At 31.7% G+C, this 17,647-nt stretch overlaps 1 protein-coding gene across 1 annotated transcript; it reads right to left on the bottom strand.

The window, feature by feature from the left end:
* Nucleotides 1-1,893: 1,893 nt before the first annotated feature.
* On the bottom strand, nucleotides 1,894-3,162 carry LOC111638129 (inactive hydroxysteroid dehydrogenase-like protein 1). Its single transcript, XM_023383771.1, has one exon. It carries the CDS (start codon nucleotides 3,133-3,135, stop codon nucleotides 2,164-2,166), a length of 972 nt encoding a protein of 323 aa, XP_023239539.1. The 5' UTR covers nucleotides 3,136-3,162; the 3' UTR covers nucleotides 1,894-2,163.
* Nucleotides 3,163-17,647: the final 14,485 nt, after the last annotated feature.

The following is a 17,647-nucleotide window of genomic DNA, read 5'->3' as shown; positions in this document are numbered from 1 at the left end:
AACAGGAAAAGTAACTTTCGTTATCATGGAATTATAACAAAACCTGCCAATTCAATATAAATGGAAGAAAAATATTATATGGAATTGAACGAAAATGAAAATTTGCTTGATAATTCAACTACGCTTGTTGGAGAACAATAAAAACACTACACTCAACAAGCCACCAATAAAACTCAACTGCCTAACCTATAACAAAAGTCTCTTTTTAATTTGTTTTAAAGAAAAAGCGCTTAACAAACTTGCCCCGTATGACGAAGTTGCCCCGGTCTCCCCTACATCAGATCAGTTATTATGATTTCTGTAAATTGATAAACAATTTAATTCTACAGTTTGATAATCATACGGTTATTATTTACAACAGATTTTTTTTGTTATACGTAAAACTATTGGACCGGACACATTGAAACACTTGAAATTGTCCGAACGTTGATCTTGCTTTCTTTTTGGGAAATCTATTTTAGAGCAAGGTTTGGGTCGTCAGGAACTTTTCGGATGTTTATAAAGCATTTATAAAGCATAAATACTCCTATTTGATTCTATAATGGTACAATGGAGACGAAGAATTGGCAGCCCTAAATCGAAGTTTGAATATGTTTTATTTACAAAAGTTATCAATATTTTAAAAAAATGTTATTTGTAAACGTGAACTATGTAAATATTACAGTTATAATTTCAACAAGACTGTAGTCTATACATACATGTATTAATGTATTTTTAGAGATATTCACGTGCTTCTGTGACGTTGTATACAGGGAAAAACTTAGTTCTTTTATATTAAAGTGTTATGTATAGAATGAATATAAATAAACACAAATTTTTAATTTTTATTTAACACCAAATGCTAAGAATACAGAATTTAGAAAAAAATAAAGGACAGTTTTTACCTATTAGTCTTTGTAATAAATACTTGTAGTGCGTACAAATTAAAAAAGTTAAATATCGAAAAATAAAATTAAAAATTCAAAGTTTAAAACTATATATTAAAAACTAATAATTGTATTAGCATAATTAGTAAATAAGCAGTCTACAGATAACATCAAAATAAATTGTACAGTAAAATAAAGAAAATCTCCACATTCTTGCTTACATTTATGGGTTTTTTCAAACTGTTCCCACTCTGTAGGCACTTTTTTCATGCTCATCATGGTGGATTCGTCCAGCCTACAATGGGGAAACAGGATGGTGAGAGAGGAGGTCGACGTATCTGGTACAAACTACTACTCGAAATATTCCTGGGTTTTTTTCGAACTCCCGTATCGATCTCCTAACTATTATACATTCGTTATATTTTTTTTTTTTATAACTTGAAATAGGAAGATTTCTTATTAAGAAAAACTTCATTGAAAACAGATAATGAACTGTACATGTACTGTACATCAAGTTTACATCACAAAATGTTCACAGTTAAACAGTGGCCTATACATTATTTCCAATTTTATAATATTACCATTCGAGAGAATTTTACAAAATTGAAAATATTTTACAAGGATTTATTGCCAGAGACGAACTAGATATTTATATATTAGGTTTTTCTCAATACATAAAAATTCAAACAATAATATAGCCAAAAGAACGTATGAATGGAAAAGCAAAACGACGTCTGTTTGTCTTTACTCCTACTTTTTTTTACCGAATACATATTTTTTTTATGTTTTAAGAGAGATTTTAAAGCTTGGCGACCAAGTAGCCTCAAAGAAACGGTCAGATGATCATGGAGTGTATTCCGGAACATAAAAATGAATAAAAAAGGTGGCTGTTTGACAGACTTTGTCCTCAGTGTTAATTAATTGTTATAAAATATTTTAAATTAGATCGAACATTGGATAAGTATAAAGTTATTTTATTGAAATTTTACATGCATAAAACTAAATAAAAATTATAGAAATTAAGTACAAATATTAAATATATGTAAAAATACAGTTATTGATTGCTATTAAACAGTAAACGTTATATCAATATAGATATTTAAAATTACACGAGAAAATTACATTAAGTCTCGCATTATATTCAGTTTAAAGTTAATATTATTCATTTGATAAATGTTTATATTATAATTTTAAAGTTCAGAAAAGCATTTTGCCTGCACAAAGAAAACAATACTTTTAATGGCAAAAATCTATTATAGAGAAGTCAATTCAATATTTACAGAAAATTTGTTATCAATTAATTAATTTCTGCACTAGTTTCATTACGGACTTCTTTTCTAAATTTTTCTGCATTTGAATATATTTTACCCATACTTAAATTCAATATAAAAGAAGGACAAAAACGAGTACAATAAGCTAAAACCTCGTGCAACCAGAAACCGCTACAAGTATTGCTTATTCCTATACTTTTAGCCCAACTTTGGCAAAAAGTCTCGGTCGACGGTACAAATGGACCTAACGTCATTAAATAAGGTTTATCGCTTAACATTCTAGTATTAACAAAAAATGGCGTTAGAGACTGCAAGGTTACGTTTGTTCCAGATAATTCCGTCATAACGGCTTTACTGAAGTCATCCACAAATTTTTTGCATGCGGAATAAGTAGCGTAATACGGAGTAGGAAAAAAAGACGACAACGACGATATATTAACTATAACCCCTTTTTTCTTTTTTAAATAGTAATTACATAATCTATACGTGGTATCGACCACAACATTCATATTTAAAGCCATCATTATCTGAATGTTTCTTTCCGTTTCTTCTAGAAAAAGACACGGTGACTTACCGTCGATACCTGCGCAATTAATAAAAATCCCGACGTCTTTATCTTGAATTTTAGCCCACAAAGAGTCATAAGCTTTCTTTCCTCCTGTCAGATCGGCCATTACGTCACAACACTTCACACCGAATTCGGCTTGGATGTCTTCTGCCGTCATCTTTAATTCTTCTGACTCGTTGCTAACCAGTACCAAGTTCAAGCCAAATTTTGCCAATTGTTGAGCCGTACACTTTCCTATACCTGCGCTTCCACCGGTGATTACGGCCCATTCGCCATACTTTTTAAAATCGGGTGGAACGAATGTAGGAAGCAAGTACAAACGAATTCCAAGGAAAACTTCTTTAATAATCGACAGCAGAAAACCAGAAACGAAAATTAAACCTATAAATGCAAGAAAATTTTCGTAATCTTCGAACATTGTGTGTATCATCGAACAGAACACGGAAAATTTACTAACTTTGTTCGATTGTTGTTTAAATGACGTCTGAAAAGGCGTAATAAAGAGTGATGATTGGATGAAAAAGTTCTAGCGAGACAACGATTGGTTAGGTAGGTACAGTACTACCCTATAATATTGAACAGTGTAAAAGTACGTTGATGTATTGGAGTTATCGATAAGGTGAATATTAATGAATAATTATAAATTCTGTATAAAATTTTTAATTAAAAAACAAAACGAGTTTTCTTTATAAAAAGGTTTCGATAAGATATTTAAAAGAAATTTTTTAAAATATACAATCTTTTTACCTTATAAATATATCAATTTCATTGTTTTAATTTTTTACAAATAATTTTTTATAAGAGATTTAAAATTTAATAAATATTTTAACATATAAAAATAATTCTCAGAGAATAAAAAGTAAAATATCGATGAGAAAACATTGATTTAATATTTTCTCATAAATATTTTAGTTTTTATTTTACACTGTTTATTAAATATATTTATTATGAAGGAAATTAAATATTAATATACGAAGGAAAAAAGGTAAAAGTAACATTATTCTTTTATTTTATTTATTATTTTTGTTGATAACCTTGTCATGGCGCCGTCAAAAATTTCCGTGCAAAAAAACATCAATCGAAATCGACTTCATTTATATCTTAAATTATTATATTTAACAATAAATCATGATAAGTTTTTATTCACTTGAGAATCACTTATCCATTCTATTACTAATCATTAAATATTCCCATCAAATGTTTCTGACATCTACACCATCGTTTAAATTTATTTTACTTTTCCAGATCTGTTATATATAACAGATGGCGAGTGTGGCAATCGGCCAAAAATCGACGGAGTGGGGAGATAAAGGGGTCGTGTGTAATATCTCGATTCGGATCGGACTTAATGACGATTTTCCTCGTTATTCCGCATTTACAATTTTGTATGAAACTCATCTCTATCCACAAAGTTAAGCTTTTTTTCATTTTATAATAACTAAAAGTATAAAAAGAGTTTTCTTCAAAATACAATATCATAACAGATAACGCAACCAAAATTTTAAATATTGCCAAGAAAGATAAACAACTTTTTGCAGGATTTTTTTCTTTGTATTGTATACGTTCACATGTTCTATCTTACGTTTAAGCAAATTATTTTCGTATTTTAATAATTTTATTTATTAACTCTACAATTATTATCACAACAATGCTCTGTTATGGCTGAATTTTCGTGTTGATATTCAAAGTTAATTGCTTATTAAATATCAACAAGCAATTAACTTAAAATACGAAAATTAAGCGCCTTGTTTTCAAAGTTTTGGTTTGAACTACTTAATAATGTTTCTTGGCATGTACAAGGGGAAAAATAAACTAAAATTTTCCTTTTTAATAGTTTATCTATTAATTGTTTAGTTTTTATATTTGTTTTGATTTTTTGTTCCAGTCTTTTCCTTCTGGAATAATTATTACATTAAAATTTTCACTATTTTAAAATATTTTTCAAATAAACCTTTATGATAAACTATTATTACGTAATAATTTTTTGTCTTTTTAAATATTTTCTTTAAAATTTCTCATCCATTTATTTAATATTTTTTTCCGGTTATTTATTCAACTTAAAAATCTTTAATAATTTGAATGTCTTTTTTTTTGTTGTGTTTTTTTATTATTGTTTTTAGGTGTTTTGTAAAAACATTTCTTTTTACTGTCAATTTTACTGCAGAATAATAATTAATCATTTTTTTTTACTATTAAGTTCTTTCATATAATGTTTATATTCTATTTTATTATATATTTGTTGTATTGTCAGATCTAAATAATTAATGTTATTTTTTATGTTGCTCTTCAATTGTAAATTTGATATTATTATTAAGTTCATTAACTTTAGAAATTATATCATCCTTTCTTACAAGCTTTGAATTATAAATTATCAATACATTTTAATATTCTTCTTTTTACAGATATCCTAGACTGGAATAAAAAATTAAAATACAGTAAATACAAAAAAACTAAAGAATTAGCCTAATAGATGAATTATTACAAAGAAAAAATTTATTTCATTGTAGTGTACTGTACGTACAGTACTGTACCAATAGTTATACGTAGGTGAAACAAGAAGGACTTTACAAACAAGGTTAAAAAAATATCAACGAACAATTAAGATTGTTCGTTGATGTTTTTTTAACCTTGTTTGTAAAGTCCTTCTTTGTATTTTGACTTATCAAAAGTCCTTCTTTTATATTTTGACTTATCAAAATACAAAAATTCAGCAATATCGTTGTGATAATAATTGTAATATTGATAAAGAAAATATTAAAATAAGCTAACAGAAACTACATAACTTATAGAATCGCTGTTAAAATTATTCAAGGAAAATTATATATTATATTTGTGAAATTGCCAATAAAATTTAAGGAATTGCTATAATAAAACTAATAAAAAAAAATAATTGGCATTAACAGAGTTATGTTCATATAATCAAGTTTTTCCTTATAATATTTAACGTTTAATAGCTCTGTTCCTTGGAAACAGAATATTTCCCTTTAGCTAATAAAGATTATTAAATTATATTATATATTCTTATATATAATAAAGATTACTAAAAAATATTATTTTTATATTCAAAAATAGAAAAATAATAAAATTTAAGTATATTATATAAATCATATAGTGTATTTTATATTTTCATTTGTTGTTATTTATTATATAGGCTACACATTCGTCTATAAATGATAAAATCTAAACTGTTCAAAACTGAATACAGTAATAAAATACAGGCTTGAGATGTAAAGTAGAATAATCTATTTTCAATATTAACGATCAGATGTTTTGTTTTTATAAATCCTGTATTCATATGACTCATTTTGAAAATAACAGCTTTATTTGTGAAATAAGTAACGTAAAACACGGAGTTTTATTTCCAAAATTGGTCTACGGTAACATGTAATGAGGAATAACAAAGGGTTTAGTGATGAATGTCATGTTTAATGTTTTGTTCGTCTTACTTTGATGCACTTTGTAATGAATGCGTTGTATTAATCATGATAAATAAAAGAATAATATATTTCTAGATTATACGAATGATGTAAATATAAAATCAAAATACTTTATGTTTACAAGGTTTATATTATGACTCGATTTTGTATTCGTGTGATTGTATTTTAGAGATTTAGTGTCGAAAATCACCCCAACTAGACGATCTCTTCTTAAAGTTAATGTCGTATATTAAAAATATATTTTTAATTCTTGTTAAGCCGTTTCATTCGTACGTGACAATACCGAAAAACCATTATTACAAGGAAATATATTTATGCAATCTAAAAGTTGGCATGCATTGAAATTCGACATATGACGGTGAGAATATGCTTATCAGGTTTAAATTTCAATTAAATAAAATTAAAATAATTATTTTATAATTAGACTTGCAGATGTGCCATGAGCTATCGGGCATATCTACTAGTTGAACTTAATTTGACCAGTAGTAGTTGATCACCTTAATTAGAGGATGGTCCCTGAAAAATTTCATTGCATTTGCTCAAACCTTGTTGAAATGTATAAAGAAGAAACTAACAAATACAAACTATATATATTACAACAAGATACGAATTAACGTGTAGAATCTACAAAAGAATACAAATTTTAAGATTTTAAAACATTATATTTTGATTATGTAAATGCAACGGCATTCTCAATTATTGTATGACAGAAACGGTTAACAAAGCGCATAATCAGTTGACTTGATTCTACTGTTACGTATTAATAGTGAGAAACGAGCTCTTATACGTTTAGAGCTGATGTGATGACATCGCAAAGTGACGTTTTAATAATTTCGTGGATAGCAACAATGAAAATCTACACACTTAACAGACAACAAAGCAAAATTCCACAGATTGATGGCTAGATTGTAAAATATTTAATCAACTTAACGCTAATCTGCAACACTTCTTTCCCCAAATGTGCCGAGGGTCCTAACTTAGGAGTGGGACTTTAGTGCTTTTCTTCTTCTATATACTTTGTATAGGCCTATATAAAAATATAAAATATTCTTTTAATATAGAAAAAAATATTCGTTTGTAGTTTTCAAGACGAGACATATTTTAACAGATTTTATTTAAATTAAAAATGTAATTTTATCAAAAATGCGTTTTAAACATAAAATTTTCAACATTTTATCGTAATTAAACAAAAGACAATTAATTAAACTTCTGTATATTTATATAGATTTAATTTTAAAAATATTTAAAATATAAAGTACTGTACGTAAAGATCCTTTCTGGTAATTAATTTTATATTTAATTTTAAAAACTTATAGACAAATTTTTAACAAAAGGCGCATAAATCTTAACTATTTATCAAATCAAACGCTTGAAAACACAGATATCTCTTCAGTAAAGAGAAAATTACGCATCGCGTGAGAGAACACAGCTGACGTCAACATTTTCTATACTGTACACGATCTTCAATCATTCTAATTTTATAAAATTACTATTTATAATAAATAATAAACTTATAATTATTCATTTTTTAAAAATGTTTAATTGTAAAAATATACATATTCTAATACATAAATGAAGATGTTTGTTTGTTTGTTTGTTCGCTATAGACTCTTAGGCCGTTCGAGCAATTGCCACGAAACTCGGCAGTCACGTTTACATACTTTTAATTCAGACAATGTCGTACATCCCATGCAAAAATATTTATTGAATTTCTGTAAATTAATTAATTTCTATCTACATTCAATTTGTTGATTTACATGTAGTGGCGAAAAAGTAAACAAAATCATAAACTAAATATATTTCTTACAATATATATATATATACAGGTAACCCCCGTATAACACGGCACTTCTATAACACGGATTCGCTCTAACACGGTTCGAGAATTGGTACCATCCCCCGTATAACACGGTACTTTTATAGCACGGATTCACTCTGACACGGTTCGAGAATTGGGTAAAACCCTCGTACAACAGGAAATGTAATAAATTTTTACATACTTAAGTAATAATAGTTCACGAAAATTATTATTTTCGTGAACTATTAGTACTTAAGTATGTAAATTTTCTCTTCTCGCCTTCTGTCGATACACGTGGTCCTTCTCGAAACTTGTTTCAATGTTGCCAGATCGCGACGCTTCTGCTTCTGATGTTGCCGAATGTTTTTCCCTTATTCCATACTTGCTTTATTCTTCATAAGTGCTTAGCACCATATAAGGAAATTTATAAAGACCTTTTAACTAGAAGCAAGCAATCTAAAATTACATACATTTTGCAAAAGGTAAAGCATGGATCTGAAGATAATGCAGAAAAATGCTCAGAGGATAAGGATAACTTGCCAAAAAGAAAACGCTCTCGGTTAATTAATAGTGTTTTTAGTGATGACGAAGAAAACATTGTTTAATTTATATTAATATGTATCACTTAAAAAAATTTTAATGAAGATATTTATCTTAATTATGAAAATATACTAGCATGTTTTTTAATTTTTGGAACCTAACCCTCCTTTTCGTATTAGTTCTTTGTTTCGTATAACACGGATTCGCATAACACGGCAATTTTTTGGAACGTAACTATCGTGTTATACGGGGGTTACTTGTATATATAATATATATATATACAGTAGAGCATCGATTATCCGACCCCCGATTAACCGTCACATCGGTTAACAGACCGTTCTAGTCGGCAGATTTCAAATGTCCGCTAGTGATGTGGCGCTACAATATTTGGCTATGTCTAGGCTACTTTGATATTATTTTTGTTAAAATTTTTGCATGTTTTAGCTGGCAACATGGCTTGACCATGAAAGGAAGGCCAGTATTTAACGATACCTAATTTTCTAATTATGATTGATTGTTTGTTTTGTGAGCAATAAAATAATTTAAAAATAATTTTTAACGATAGAATAGCTACGATTATTATTAAAAAAAAATTGTTAGGCTTAACATCGAGAAAATTCAACGCGAAGTAGGTTAATAGCGATATACTAACATACTATACTAATAATGTATTTTTTTCATTATTTTCGGTTATCCGATTTTTTCAGTTATCTGACCAACCCGAGTCCCCAATTGAGTCGGATAATCGATGCTCTACTGTATATAATTTTTTAAAAAATGTATATTACTGTGAAGGTCTGAAACCCTTTTTCTGTTTTAGAACATATAAAAGTCGGGATTTTCTTGATACAGGGAAAAAGGGGGACTTCTGTGATCAATGACCGAGACGCTCTCCTCGAATAAAAAAAAAAAGGAATGTTAAAATATCAATGAAGGAAATCTCCTCCATTTGTTTAAAGGTAATTCTATAGACGTTAATATCAACAAGATGTGAATAAGAGATGTTTCTTATTCCCTTTGGTTGCACGTGACACGTGGTTACAGCAATAAATCGCCTCGTTCGTAGTCAAACGCGACGTTTGATATAAACAATATCTAGATTGTTGACTAGTTTACAGAAATTATTGTCAAATGAATGTTAATTTATGGATTAGAGCCGTCAAACCTATAGAAATCTATACTAATATTATAAAGAGGTAATGTTTGTATGTATGTTAGTTTGTATGCAGCAGGTAATCTCCGAAACTACTCATCCGATTTCAAAAATTCTTTCACCAATATTTAGAATGGAACTTCAGGGTGGACATAGGCTGTATATTATTCCGTTAAACATGGGGGATGGACAGTTCTTTACGGTAAGCCTTACGGAAAAGGTTACCTTAAAGAACTCTGCTTCTATTTATACCATTTTAGATGCAGTTTTTTCCGTTTTTGATTGCGTTTTAATAGAGTACGTCAACAGAATGTACACTAAGAAGGAATTTTTTGATATTCCCCCCGCGGGGGAGAGAGACAGGATTAAGGCTTACTCTGAAAAACTTGGCTTCTATTATACTATTTTAGATGCGGGTTTTTGCGTTTTTGATTGCATTTTAATAGGATACGTCAACAGAATGTACACTAAGAAGGAATTTTTTGATATTCCCCCCGCGGGGGAGAGAGACAGGATTAAGGCTTACTCTGAAAAACTTGGCTTCTATTATACTATTTTAGATGCGGGTTTTTGCGTTTTTGATTGCATTTTAATAGGATACGTCAACAGAATGTACACTAAGAAGGAATTTTTTGATATTCCCCCCGCGGGGGAGAGAGACAGGATTAAGGCTTACTCTGAAAAACTTGGCTTCTATTATACTATTTTAGATGCGGGTTTTTGCGTTTTTGATTGCATTTTAATAGGATACGTCAACAGAATGTACACTAAGAAGGAATTTTTTGATATTCCCCCCGCGGGGGAGAGAGACAGGATTAAGGCTTACTCTGAAAAACTTGGCTTCTATTATACTATTTTAGATGCGGGTTTTTGCGTTTTTGATTGCATTTTAATAGGATACGTCAACAGAATGTACACTAAGAAGGAATTTTTTGATATTCCCCCCGCGGGGGAGAGAGACAGGATTAAGGCTTACTCTGAAAAACTTGGCTTCTATTATACTATTTTAGATGCGGGTTTTTGCGTTTTTGATTGCATTTTAATAGGATACGTCAACAGAATGTACACTAAGAAGGAATTTTTTGATATTCCCCCCGCGGGGGAGAGAGACAGGATTAAGGCTTACTCTGAAAAACTTGGCTTCTATTATACTATTTTAGATGCGGGTTTTTGCGTTTTTGATTGCATTTTAATAGGATACGTCAACAGAATGTACACTAAGAAGGAATTTTTTGATATTCCCCCCGCGGGGGAGAGAGACAGGATTAAGGCTTACTCTGAAAAACTTGGCTTCTATTATACTATTTTAGATGCGGGTTTTTGCGTTTTTGATTGCATTTTAATAGGATACGTCAACAGAATGTACACTAAGAAGGAATTTTTTGATATTCCCCCCGCGGGGGAGAGAGACAGGATTAAGGCTTACTCTGAAAAACTTGGCTTCTATTATACTATTTTAGATGCGGGTTTTTGCGTTTTTGATTGCATTTTAATAGGATACGTCAACAGAATGTACACTAAGAAGGAATTTTTTGATATTCCCCCCGCGGGGGAGAGAGACAGGATTAAGGCTTACTCTGAAAAACTTGGCTTCTATTATACTATTTTAGATGCGGGTTTTTGCGTTTTTGATTGCATTTTAATAGGATACGTCAACAGAATGTACACTAAGAAGGAATTTTTTGATATTCCCCCCGCGGGGGAGAGAGACAGGATTAAGGCTTACTCTGAAAAACTTGGCTTCTATTATACTATTTTAGATGCGGGTTTTTGCGTTTTTGATTGCATTTTAATAGGATACGTCAACAGAATGTACACTAAGAAGGAATTTTTTGATATTCCCCCCGCGGGGGAGAGAGACAGGATTAAGGCTTACTCTGAAAAACTTGGCTTCTATTATACTATTTTAGATGCGGGTTTTTGCGTTTTTGATTGCATTTTAATAGGATACGTCAACAGAATGTACACTAAGAAGGAATTTTTTGATATTCCCCCCGCGGGGGAGAGAGACAGGATTAAGGCTTACTCTGAAAAACTTGGCTTCTATTATACTATTTTAGATGCGGGTTTTTGCGTTTTTGATTGCATTTTAATAGGATACGTCAACAGAATGTACACTAAGAAGGAATTTTTTGATATTCCCCCCGCGGGGGAGAGAGACAGGATTAAGGCTTACTCTGAAAAACTTGGCTTCTATTATACTATTTTAGATGCGGGTTTTTGCGTTTTTGATTGCATTTTAATAGGATACGTCAACAGAATGTACACTAAGAAGGAATTTTTTGATATTCCCCCCGCGGGGGAGAGAGACAGGATTAAGGCTTACTCTGAAAAACTTGGCTTCTATTATACTATTTTAGATGCGGGTTTTTGCGTTTTTGATTGCATTTTAATAGGATACGTCAACAGAATGTACACTAAGAAGGAATTTTTTGATATTCCCCCCGCGGGGGAGAGAGACAGGATTAAGGCTTACTCTGAAAAACTTGGCTTCTATTATACTATTTTAGATGCGGGTTTTTGCGTTTTTGATTGCATTTTAATAGGATACGTCAACAGAATGTACACTAAGAAGGAATTTTTTGATATTCCCCCCGCGGGGGAGAGAGACAGGATTAAGGCTTACTCTGAAAAACTTGGCTTCTATTATACTATTTTAGATGCGGGTTTTTGCGTTTTTGATTGCATTTTAATAGGATACGTCAACAGAATGTACACTAAGAAGGAATTTTTTGATATTCCCCCCGCGGGGGAGAGAGACAGGATTAAGGCTTACTCTGAAAAACTTGGCTTCTATTATACTATTTTAGATGCGGGTTTTTGCGTTTTTGATTGCATTTTAATAGGATACGTCAACAGAATGTACACTAAGAAGGAATTTTTTGATATTCCCCCCGCGGGGGAGAGAGACAGGATTAAGGCTTACTCTGAAAAACTTGGCTTCTATTATACTATTTTAGATGCGGGTTTTTGCGTTTTTGATTGCATTTTAATAGGATACGTCAACAGAATGTACACTAAGAAGGAATTTTTTGATATTCCCCCCGCGGGGGAGAGAGACAGGATTAAGGCTTACTCTGAAAAACTTGGCTTCTATTATACTATTTTAGATGCGGGTTTTTGCGTTTTTGATTGCATTTTAATAGGATACGTCAACAGAATGTACACTAAGAAGGAATTTTTTGATATTCCCCCCGCGGGGGAGAGAGACAGGATTAAGGCTTACTCTGAAAAACTTGGCTTCTATTATACTATTTTAGATGCGGGTTTTTGCGTTTTTGATTGCATTTTAATAGGATACGTCAACAGAATGTACACTAAGAAGGAATTTTTTGATATTCCCCCCGCGGGGGAGAGAGACAGGATTAAGGCTTACTCTGAAAAACTTGGCTTCTATTATACTATTTTAGATGCGGGTTTTTGCGTTTTTGATTGCATTTTAATAGGATACGTCAACAGAATGTACACTAAGAAGGGATTTTTCGATATTCCCCCCGCGGGGGAGAGAGACAGGATTAAGGCTTACTCTGAAAAACTTGGTTTCTATTATACTATTTTAGATGCGGGTTTTTGCGTTTTTGATTGCATTTTAATAGGATACGTCAACAGAATGTACACTAAGAAGAGATTTTTCGATATTCCCCCCGCGGGGGAGAGAGACAGGATTAAGGCTTACTCTGAAAAACTTGGTTTCTATTATACTATTTTAGATGCGGGTTTTTGCGTTTTTGATTGCATTTTAATAGGATACGTCAACAGAATGTACACTAAGAAGGGATTTTTCGAAAAATTTTTCCCCACTGGGGAAGTTTTATATATTTATAATAGATACATTTTGAGCCACAATAAGGCGTGGCGGGGTCTGCTAGTTTATATTATAAAATCATATCTTCTAGACACCAATATCAATAAATTAAACAAACTTCTCTGTGTCAGTTGTCCGTACTAGCTAGATCCAGACACCAACACACTAACAGGTGTGCGTATAAATCATTAATAATGTCATATTTCTCACCCCCTCAAATTTGGTATAAAGAGGGCTCACGGTCAGTTATCGGGGTGGCCTTCAAGATATCGGGAAACGACGGATCAACTGCCTTTAAACACCGACCGCCGACGACGGACGACTAAGCAAGATTCTACTATCTACAACTTAGTAAGTAGAACTTTCTTTTTTCTCTCAAGTGGACTAGGGCTAATTAAGAAATAAATATTAATGAGGATCAGAGAATCTCCTCTATCGGAAATACGGAAATACGCGAGACACAATCCAGCTAACTACCTATTGGAGCTTCGGTTTGAAATTATTATTATTATTTATCTTATTATTTGTATCCTTTTGTATAGCGTTTACTAATTAAATTTATATAATATCTTAAACATGTGTGTTTACTCGTACTCGGCCAACACCTCATCGACTTATCCGCGACCTCCCATTCGATTTTCGCCCTCCTAAATTGCCATTCACTGACCCTGTGAGCGGGACTTACCTTCCCGTCGTCGGAAAACGGTTTAAGCTTTGATGCTTAAACCCCGATTCTCACATTACATTTACCTAATTACTGCAATAGCCACTTACCACTCAGAGTTTTTCTTTTCTGAACGTTGTTTATGTAGCAAGAGTGTAGCTAAAATGACGTCACGAGCAGCTATCGCTACACGTCGCTGCACTATAGTTTAAAAACACTTTCCACTCGAGCTAAACACGGATGTCGTAATGGTTCCTTTAATTCAAGTTACAGCTGAAAATAATGTTTTAGTTAAAGAACTACAATATTTAAATACATATAAAAATTGAGCATTTCTCTTTCCGAAAATGTCAGCAAATTAAAGAGGTAGGGGAGAGATAATTATATTTAAAATTGAAATAACGTGATTTTCGGTGGCAACCGAAAGTTCGTATACAGTTAATCTGGGCCTCCTGCTCGCAAGTTTTGCATATCTGGTCTCGACTTTTATCTATCTAACTCCGTTCTCCGGATTAAACAGTTGGAATTTATAGGTCTACACTTTTTTTACAAATCGAATTGAAAAATTACATAATACGAGGCTATCGGCGAATAATTTAAAAAATTTTTAAAATATGTTAGATTGGTCACTCGGTGTGACAAACCCTTACGTAAGATATCCTTTGTAGTTATATAAATCATATACAGTACTACAATATAAATAATTAGAAGTACAGAATAACCTAATAATCTTAATGTTTGTTCTTATTTTTTTGCCCGGGCAACGCAGGGCTTACCTGCTAGTCTTGTAATATAATCGAGATGGGTTGATAATAATAATAACGATAATAATAAGCGCAGAGCCCAAACGGTTGGGCTTTGCGCTTTTTCGAAATCCCCCCGGGGGAGAGAGAGACAGGATTAAGGTTTCGACAATGGAAGTGTTAAGTAACAATGGCAGTGAGTAAAATTTCAACAAGACTGCAGTGTGCAAGAATGCATTAATGTATTTTAAGTGACATTCACGTGCTTCTGTGAGGATATATATAAGGGACATATTATTATAAAGTGTTACATAGTTCACGTTTACAAATAGCATTTTTACTTTTCCGGCTACCATATTATCAGAAATTTGTTAAAATAAGCGCTACGGCAAGAAAACTCAATATATTATAAATGTTTTTTCAATATCTTTCAATACATACATTTACAGTAGAACCTCCATTATCCGGACCTCCAATATCCGGATTTTCGATTATCCGGATTGTTCAAAATAAACAAAAATTTTACGAATTTGCTGATTTGTACGGTTTAAATACAGTATTTACTTTTAATATTACCGATATGCACCATACAAAATAAAACGTGTTGTATTATCATTAAAAGACAAATTAAAGTATTTGTTTTGATTATCCGGATTTATCCTTATCCGGACTACCTTCATCCCCAATTAGTCCGGATAATAGAGGTTCTACTGTATTTAAGAAATCTTTTCGCTAAATGCTACAGCGAAGCATAATACAAACGATAATTTAGTAAAAATAAAATTTAAAAAAGTCGTAGTGGGGATATAACCATATTAATATTTATTCTTTGCTGTAGTGTTTAGTGAATCTTAAAATAACATAGTCAAGCATTATGTTGTGTTAAGATTGTGTATTTTTTTTAATTGTATCATCTTCAGACTGATTAATTTAAAGAGTGTGTGTAAACACATTGGAATCGTACAGCAGTGGATGACATTGAAATTTGATTGATTCTTTAAAGTGGGATTTTCGCTTTACTGAAGGAGTTTTAATAAACTCAAGTGAATTAAAATATTAATGTTAATCCTATCGTTTTTTAAAATTTTCCTATTGTTATTTAAAAGCATTAATGGTGTTTTATCGTGATTTGTTGTTAAATACAATGATTTAATTAACAACATAAATGAAATTGATTGATTTTCCTTTGCAGAGAAGTTTTTGATGGCGCCACGACAATGTCATCTGCAAAAAATAATAAATAAGTAAAATAAAATAAAAGAATAATGTTACCTTTACCCTTTTTCTCTTTGTATATTTAATTTCTTAGTTAACGAACATAATCTGTTCCAAGACTGTTCGCTATCCGAATTGTTCGTTAACCGATTATCGATTTACCATAGATTTTTATGGGAATTTGATTAATTCGTTCTGGAAACCTCAAAAAATAAATTAAAAATTATATAGTTTTTTACTAACTTGCAAGTTTATTTACATGTAATAAAAAACTAATTTAATCTCTCCATCTTTCATAGATGCCATCTTTAGTGCCATCTTTGTTTCTCAGATATGATTTTCGTTACTCCTTTAGCTGCTCGAGTCTTCTTGATTATACCTTTCTTAGCTAAGATTGTGCCTACTGTAGACCTGGACCGTGTTCATTAACGCAGAATTCTTGCTAAGTATAGTTAAGCTACGACATTTAACTCGTTTCTAACTGCTGCTTGACTCCACCCACCTCTAGAATTCTAGCTAGTTCAGTCCACGTTCATGTTGGACTAAACGTATTTTATTATATCAATCACAAAGTTATTCTCTCATTCTAAGTCATTAGAGAGGTTGCGACCGACGTTTTTGCGTTGAAAACGTCGGCCGCAACCTCTCTATTAACTTCGAAATGTAAAATTATTATACGTCGGTATAACAGATTCCGAATACACTTTAACAGAAGATAGCAATCCATTTCGTTGATTACAATTAATAATTGCTTCGTTAATTTCATCGCGATCTGACGCAGCTTTCATTTGAATAATTGTATTGGTTACTTCATCCTTTTGGACCAGTTCGTTTGCGACAATTGTTGCAATCGTAATTTTAATTTCGTCCAATATGAAATGCAAAAAAATCGGGGGTTTTTCTGTATGTATGGATGTTAGTGTATGTTGTGTGCGGGGGGCATAATTTTGTTCACACTTTCGAAACTTAATAACTCCTGGACATTTTGTCGAAAATTTCTGAAATTTTGCAGGGAGGTTTGTTTATTAAGAAAATTGATACTATTAAAGTTTGATGGTTAAAGGTCAGCCGGGTGGGAGATAATGGGGGTCGTGTGTATCTTCTGTAGGATCGGACTTAATGACAATTTTCCTCGTTATTAGCGTTTAAAATTTTTTATAAACCCGATTCCTACCCTCAAAATTAAGCTTTTTTTCCATTTTGTAATAGTTAAAAATATAAAAACTTTTTAATAATAAAATATATAACAGATAGCGCCACTCATTTCATAGTGCTGTATCAGGATTTCCCGACCTCGGCCACACCCGGCACAGATTAGTAAGTAGTTAGTAAATATGCCAAGGCGTTACTAGGAAAAGTTAGTACCCAGAGTGGTTTCCCGTTGCCTTCTCTGGGGCGCGATGTTACGCGAGGGGAACTAATGCCTTCCGGGAAGACTTTTACGGGGAACTGGCCTCCTATTTAGTCGTTATTGGCAAGGAGAAAACCCGGAAAACTCCAAGCAGCCAGCCTGTCCGATCGCGGCGCGAACCCACGACCAAACTCCCAGTGTTTAGGGTACGAAGACCACTCGGCCACTGGTGGGCC

This window comes from Centruroides sculpturatus, unplaced genomic scaffold (assembly GCF_000671375.1).
Source record: "Centruroides sculpturatus isolate CEXI.00-Female unplaced genomic scaffold, Cexi_2.0 scaffold937, whole genome shotgun sequence".
Classification (NCBI taxonomy): Eukaryota; Metazoa; Arthropoda; class Arachnida; order Scorpiones; family Buthidae; genus Centruroides; species Centruroides sculpturatus.
Note: the sequence above shows the minus strand (reverse complement) of the source record. Positions and strands in the feature narration are given on the sequence as shown.

What these genes read in the sequence shown, in the direction of transcription:
- LOC111638129 (XM_023383771.1), bottom strand. Translation starts at nt 3,135, where the DNA reads ATGATACACACAATGTTCGAAGATTACGAAAATTTTCTTGCATTTATA.